The sequence below is a fragment of the Lissotriton helveticus genome, chromosome 7 (assembly GCF_964261635.1).
Source record: "Lissotriton helveticus chromosome 7, aLisHel1.1, whole genome shotgun sequence".
Classification (NCBI taxonomy): domain Eukaryota; kingdom Metazoa; phylum Chordata; class Amphibia; order Caudata; family Salamandridae; genus Lissotriton; species Lissotriton helveticus.
The window spans coordinates 1,352,549,630-1,352,557,612 of NC_136068.1; the positions used below are offsets into that span (position 1 = coordinate 1,352,549,630).

At 44.5% G+C, this 7,983-nt stretch overlaps 1 protein-coding gene and 1 non-coding gene across 2 annotated transcripts in view; one reads left to right on the forward strand and one right to left on the reverse strand.

The window, feature by feature from the left end:
- Positions 1-257: 257 nt before the first annotated feature.
- Positions 258-329, reverse strand: TRNAQ-UUG (transfer RNA glutamine (anticodon UUG)). Its single transcript has one exon. It is a non-coding gene; the product is annotated as a tRNA-Gln (tRNA).
- Positions 330-2,985: 2,656 nt separating this feature from the next.
- LOC144767403 (uncharacterized) overlaps positions 2,986-7,983 on the forward strand; it is a 45,879-nt gene continuing 40,881 nt past the window's right edge. The window contains exon 1 of the mRNA XM_078650849.1: positions 2,986-5,409. Coding sequence (XP_078506975.1) covers positions 5,191-5,409 — 219 coding nt within the window. The 5' untranslated portion in view covers positions 2,986-5,190. The remainder of the gene's footprint in view (positions 5,410-7,983) is intronic.

The window sequence follows — 7,983 nt, forward strand, 5'->3', positions numbered from 1 at the left end:
TTCGGTTCAGAAGCTGTTGATGAAACAGAGTGAAGAAAATGTATCTTTTCTTACTCTTTAGTTCTTGCTATTTTCCTCAGAGGTCGAAACGGTCGGGAAGTAATGTCATCTTTTTTTTGTAACTATACGTGGCAGCAAATGCAAAACAAATCCATTTAGAATTTGGATACAACGCTTGAGATTATATTTACCGATTTATATTTTTTTGTATGTCTTTTTATAAGAACAAATTTCGCTAATTCGCGCTCCCCAAAACAAGGTTCCACCGAGATTCGAACTCGGATCGCTGGATTCAAAGTCCAGAGTGCTAACCATTACACCATGGAACCTCCGCATGAAATCTACCTCCCTCTGCTGGTCTATATGCGTATATTCAGTGTGTTATTTACAGGTTGGCATTTAATGTGTAGTTTTACAGGAAATAATAAACGGAAGTCGAATCTACACAAATCAGCTCATCACACCGAAATAATATGCTGCTTCCTAGTGCGTTTTTAAAGCTGTTCTCAAACTAAACGACTGGCCTCAAAATAGAACAAAGGGAAATAGGAAAAAACTCGTATACAAAATATGAGCAGCAAGGCAATGGGAAAAAATGCTTTTCGGCGTCTATATACACTTTTGATTAGTTCTCTTATAATGCATGCCCGATTCGGGCGGGATTCTCCCGGGTGTTGGGTTTTTTTGTCCGATAACGACTTTATGTTGGTTTTCTCCCGCCCGAAACGGCCTCTGCTTCAGTGGAAGTCAGTGGGAGAAATCCATTCTCCCGATTAATTATTTAAAATCTCCCACTTTTCTCATTTAAAATGTTGGTATGTATGTCTTATAGTACTAAACGGATGTACCATCGCTCAAAAAGGGGTGGCACTAACGATTCATTTAATAAACAGTAAACAAGGTGTCACAAACATTTAAATCACAGCAAACATTGCGAGTTCGCACACACAAACCTAAACACGTTAACCCAAAGGCGCAACAAAGGATGATTTGTGACAAGACGTGGATAGGTTGTTTTTGCAGAACCGACGGAGCGGTTTAACGATCAGTTTCATCCACATCTCAACCCAGCAATAACCGAAAGTAATAAATAATTATAGACACACAAAGAATCAATGCATTCGATATCCCACATGATAAAAACAAGCTATAGCAAATACAAAGTTTTCAAACAAATCTTCTTTTAGAATACTTTCGAACACAAGAGTCAGACACATTAGGTTCCACCAAGATTTAAACTCAAATCACTGGATACAGAATACGGAGTGTTGACCATTACACCATGATCTTTCAGCGTGACTGTATTTGCTGATATGATCATATGAGAGTATATGTTGAGTGTACTATGTAGTTGTGTAGTTTGGTTATTGTACTCTTCCTCTAGAAGAATATAGAAACACAGTGAATCAGAAGAGATGTAAATAAATACACGTAATAAACATCTGATCTATACATGTGGAGCACACCCCAGCCTTGGGGAAGCAGAAAAGTGAGCCATCCCGTAAAGATATCCAGACCTGAGAACTTTCACGGGAAGTGATGTCACTCAGCCTTGGACCTCAATGATAAAAAGTGAGGTGACATCAGTTAAATTAGAACATATCAAAAGAAATGTAAAATAAATACAGCAAAACGTAAAACTTACTAGCCAAAGCTTTCGAAGTAGTGGAGCAGTAGTGGAAGCTTGTCAATTCAAGGGATCTTTAGTAGCTGCTATGCACAAAGCTGAGGTCGCAGGAGAGTCACGTTTATATTTTAGGTCTTTACCATCTGACAAGGTGTGACGCATAGCCTCAGAATTGCCAATGCCTAAAAATGTTTCACACGGCAAAGAGGGGACGGGGTATTGTACTGAGCACACTCTGAGTTAGTTTGCCTCAACACCTCCGTCCTGCCACGCAAAACAGACATGGCTTTTGAAGTTGCTGCATTGTCCTGGGGAGATGTCCACCCTGGAATCTGGACATCAGCTGCTAGAACCTCCAAACAATAAGATAGAAACCTGGGCCTAGATTTACTATTGGCTTGTGTTTGTTTCCCTTGAGTTACGCAAAGTGATGCGAGGGCAACACAGGTTCTTAAGTGTGATTTACTAGAGCAAATCTGGAATAACGCTAGGCAGTGCAAGGTACAGTCTTCCTCCACTCTGCCCTGGGAAGGTGTTCCATTGGTGGAGTGTGAGTTTTCCCACACATCCACCAATGGTTTTTGGCGCATTCCCAGATTTACTAACAATAGTAAACCTGGGAATGCGTAAAAATGCTACAACTTCCGGGAGGTGGAGGTTGTCTGGCAATATGGTGGACAAGTGCTGAGGGAGCTCTGAGCCCGTGCAATCCAAGGCAGCACCACTAACCTAGCCTCGCCGACACACCTGCGGAGGCATCCTTCCGCATGGCTACTACACACGCCGGCAAGCCGAGGCCACGCTGCTCCCCCGGCAGGGTGCTGACACAGTGCTCAGCGAGCTTATGGCTCAGCCACAAGAACCGTAGTAAGGCAAAGGGACACACACAAGACCAGGCTCTTCTCCTCCCCCCATGAAATGCATCATCACCACCCCTGCTGGCAAGGTATGAGGGACACTGCGTCCCACTGCCATCTACAGGGGGTGCACCGGGAGCGAAGAGGCCTCAGACCCAATCCGAGTGCATTTCGGTGAGGCATCGTGGCAGACTGAGGAACTTGTCTAGGCGCTCAGCCGGCAGGCCCTCTTTCCTCCTTCTTCCACCCCCTCCCCTGGAACTAACCATCAGCCCCACACTGGGTGAGAGAGGGGCAAGGGGGAGAGCAATGTACTACCTAGAACAGTTAGCGCATCAGCATTCCCTGCTGGCGCGCGTGAGCCGATCCCCGCCCCTGCGCTGACGTCAGCCGGCGTGAGCGTGCACATAAATAAAGTAGGCGGAGCTGCGCCGGCCGCCCGCGTTTAACAGGCATACTGTGTGTCCGTGTATTTACTGCCATGCGCTGCGAGGCCTTCTAGCGAACGACACGCTGCAGGAGGGTGCCCCCCCCTGCAACTCTACACTGGTGATGAGGGAGGAATAAACATGCCTGCTCCTGTCCTGCAGTCGACAGTCTCACCCATCTAGGAACACAAGGCTGTCCCAGAGTTCGGCAGGCACACATCAAGTGCTGCCTGATTAGGCCTCAGGCCCAGAAAAGGTGTTACCTCCTGGAGGCACATTGGGCCCCCCCAACTGCTCCTGGACGCCACATCCGCCCAGTGGACCGATGCTGCCACATCACAAGGCTTGGTCGTGCAGACCCCACGAAGAGCCACAAGGACACCCTGGTGACCCATACCAGCTCGGTGAGTGCCACGTGCCTGAGCACACGTGGGCCCACATGACGCCCTGTGCTGCAGCAGCCATTTCCTGCGCCCATAGGCCGTCCACAAGCTGCAAGCATCATCGATAGGCCGCGCATTAGCGCCCACATCCAGCACCATGGGAGATCAAGATGGCGCCGCCCCGCCTCCTGTGCCAGCGACCCCACATCACCCCCTCTGGTGTTTTGCCTTCGTTCAGTGAGTCGGCAGACCCCGATGTGGCGACCTGACAAGCAGGGACCGAGGACAGGACACTAGGACCCTGTGGGTCATGAGGGAGGTGACCAGGTCACCAGACACGACATCCGGTCAGGGGACAGGAAGAGGACAGACCAGACTAGGGTGACCAAGGGAACGGACGTGGGTACGACCAGCTGCAACTAAGAAACCAATAAAGAAACGTAATTGTACCAACCGGTGTCCTGTGGATCATTGTCCTGTGTGGTGCCCACAACGAGGACACGACAACTGGCGACGAAGGAGGGATCGACGTGTGCCCATTCGAGATTTCGATTCAGGAGCCCACCCTGGATCGCGTCGTGAGGAAAGAAGAGGAAAGTGCCTTCAACGCGGGAGCCCACCCCGACTGATGTGGAGACGAAGACTGCTGACTCCGGTAAGCGCTGTGTAGCAGAAAGCGCGAAGTAAAAGAGAATTGGCGCGAGCTCTCGCGAGAGTCTCAGCGGCCATTTTCAAATCAGGCGTGAGAACCAATCATCGCGAAGAAAAAGACGGCGGCCATTTTGGAGTCAGGCATCGCGTTGATTGGACGCGAAGCCTCGCGAGAACACCGGCGGCGATCTTAAGAGCAGGCGCAGGAGCCAATCAAATTGAAGGAAACGGCGGCGGCCATTTTAAAGAGTCAGGCACAGCGCGAAAAATAGAAAATAAGAGAAATAAAGGAAATAAAGGTGGAAAAGAGACGAAAGAAAGCGCACACAAGAATAAAGGGCACTGAAAGTGAAAATAAAGGCAGAAATAAGTGCCAGAATACTATAGATATATATATATATAAGAAGAAAAAGGAAAGAAAAGAAACCAAGAAACTGAAAAGGAGAAGACAAAGAAATAAAAAAAAGGAGACATAAAGAAATAAAACAAAAAGGCAGAAGAAATAACACAAGGAAAAAGGACCAAGAAAGCCCAGAAGAGGCCAAATAAAGAAAAGACAGAAGAAACAACACAAGGAAAAAGGACCAAGAAAGCCCAGAAGAGGCCAAATAAAGAAAAGGCAGAAAAGACAAGGGAAGCCAAGAAAATAAGACAAAGAACAGAAGAAGAAGAAGAAAAAGGAAAGAAAAGAAAGAGTACAAATAAAAGGAAGAAGGAAAGAATAGCAGATCCAAAGCCCAGCGCGCAATACAGGACACCACTACCTTTCAACTTGTCGGAGCCACAAACAGGAATAAGGTGGGAGAAATGGATCAGACGGTTTGAAAGATATGTAGATGATACCGATGTAGCAGATGGAAAGAAACGAGGATTACTGTTGAACCTAGCAGGGGATGACGTTGAAGAACTCCTGGTGACACTGCCTACCGAGGAAACAAAAACATATGACCAACTAAAGAAATGTCTAACAGCCAAATTCGACCCACAGCGCAACATTGATTTTGAACGATATACTTTTACCATTGCCTGTCAACAAGTCGGCGAAACACTAGACGACTTCGCAACAAGGCTGAGAAAGTTGGTAACACATTGTGAGTTTGACAAATTTGATAACGAGCAAGCAATCAGACTACGGATCATAGAGGGCTGTCGCGACACCGGATTCAGAGCAAGAATACTAAAGGAACCGACCTCATTGGAGAACATCCTGTCCCTAGCAAGAGCAGAGGCGAGAGCAACGGAACATGCCAAAGAAATGGAAAGAGGGAAAAGTGTTGAAGTCGAAAACGCACACTTTACGACAAACAGATATCGCACAGACCGATGGAAGAATGACCGGAGGGAACAAAAAGAGAGGAGACGACCTGAAGGAACAAGCTACAAGTGTGGAATGGAATTTCCACACCGAGGTCCATGCCCAGCATTTGGCCAGACATGCAGAAGAATTCCAACAAAATGATCAGGTGAGTGAGGGTAATTTGCGCTGAGAGGAATTATCAGTTAGTGGGATCCAATATTAGATAAGCTCAAAGGATAAGATTTCAGTCACCCAACCAAAATCAGACACTGGGACCCAGTCGAGCCACAGTTGTACAATTATAAAACACACGTTATATCCTGAGCTAAACAAAGCAACAAAATTAGAGTCCAAATATCATATTCCAAAGTCTCAATGTTTTCTCAAAATTCTTCATTTATTTTCATATGTGATGGAGTCCAATCTTCACCCAAGTAGATAGAAGCCAACCACTGCCAACACGTGTTTCGTCTAGGTCGACAAGACCAAAGACTTCATCAGGGCTGTAAATATCACAATACACAAAGTCATAATTCCATTCCATTATAAAGGTGGGTATCTCAACTTAGTGACTGTTTAAACAATCCTAACATAGTGCAAAAGTGGCCTTGAAATAACATTCTAAATAAGTGGACCCAAGTTCATAAAAAAAATCCTTTTATATATTAAACAAGGGCCCACCCCATTGGCATCCAAATTTGCATTCACATAAACAAAAATGCTTCTCTTATTAACTAAAGTGTATGGTTAGGTTATACCAACCAATTGAAACCACATGTGTCTGACGTGATGAATGATAGAGAGTAAAAGAAAACCATGAGCAGAGAGAGAGGAGAGAAAGGAAACAATAAAAGAAGCCCCCAAACAAATAAAGAAAAGAAAAAACCATACTTGTGCATTAACCAAACCAATCATAGTGTACTAAGCTATACCAAAAGTAAGATGAGTTAGAAACCGAAAGAAATATATAAAGGTAATAGTTATGCGTTATTACGGAACACGGAGGACCAGATGGTCAGTAATCCAAGAAAATATGAAATCGAAAATCCCAAGGGAGCATAAGTAATCCTCCTTTTCCAATCCAAAGAAACCATGTTAGTCCAACACTTAACCATGCGAGTCCAAGTGTGTCCACACCATTAAATTCACATGAATAATGGATTGAAAATATTGCTCACCATATCAGTTATCAATTGCACATAACTGAGTAAAAAACGTGTGCTGTTCCCAAATCCAAGGAACCTCGTGTGCTGAAAGTAAAATCATAAAGAATGCAGTTTCTCATATCACTGATGTACATATACATGAAACACCCAAATGAGGATTGTACCAAAGTCCCATAGCCAAAATCAGGCCACAGACATAAATTGCACTCACTAGGGTAGTTAGGTCCTCCAAATCAGTAAAATATCGTTGATCTCCAATTATTTTTGGTTAAAGTCCCGATTATCCAGGAGCAGTGTTTAGAGTATATCTGTATTATAAGTTCCTCAAAAAGGATTCTGTCCTAAAGAAACAAAATAGAAATACCTATTAAGTCTATCTCCCTCAAACGAGTCGGGGGATTGTTATATAAAAGCTATAAAAGGATCAATACTAAAACCCACAGTGAAGTCCTCTATTACATATCTTATAACGAAAACCAGCCAGCCGGTAACGTAGTTCCAACAATTCAAGTAACGTGCACCACAAAAAAACGCCCCATCCTATATAACATTATGGTTCCCCTTTAAAGTTGATGAAATTATTAGGAATAACGAAATCTTAGTCGTGATAATATATGAAACGTCACATACCTCCGAGTACAGAGAGATTCCAGTTATCAGGCGGCGTGCTGCAACCGCGCCATGTTGTCAATCTCCTTATCAGTCAGTCGTATAGTAGGCATAATAGAAAAGGGACTGAGGTGCGCCAAGGCTAGTACCGAGTAAGAAAAGCCGGCGCCATCTTATAGTGGTAAACTTCACGGAGAGAAGATTGAAGTGTGTTATATCTAACTAGCCACAATTGTCAGCATGAGGCTTTTAACCCTCATTACTACCTTCCTGTAGTTCATAATGGTACTGGATCCTAAGGGTCAAAAATTAAAACACAATAACATGTATTTACATAAACAATCCTTCGTGTTTGACGGCCAATCAGCGTACACTAGTCATATAAAGTAAAGTAAAGTCCACATTTGTAAAGCGCACAATCACCCGTAAGGGTCTCTAGGCGCTGGGGGGCCGTCGGGAAGATTAAGCGAGCTATTGCCCAGAGTCACATGGTGCTGGGCTGACCTGCCGCCGGAGCCGGGGATCAAACCGTGGTCCCCAGATTCCAGCGTCAGTCGCCCTGGCCGCGGCGCCACACCTCTTATAGTGGTTGTCATAATATGGGTTGGAGCTACTAGCTGAAAAGGGTCAATGATTTGACATGAGGGCTTCAACAGAATATCTAAGAAATTTTTTAAAACGTCCTAGGAGTGTTAGTAGGGTGCAATCAGAAAAAACAGAAAGCCACAAAGCTTAGAGTGAACATACTAATTTCTCATAGGTGCATACTATGTATATATATATTAATCTATGTTAGTGAGAAGGGTCACCATAATTTCAAACTCATACAGGAAAAGCCATTTAGACCAATATACTAAGATAAATGAGCAGATACATACTTATGGTTGATGCTACCAACCACAACTATCTCCATAAATGAAAAACATCAAGTGATGGTATTACTAGATGTCAGGACATGTTCAAAA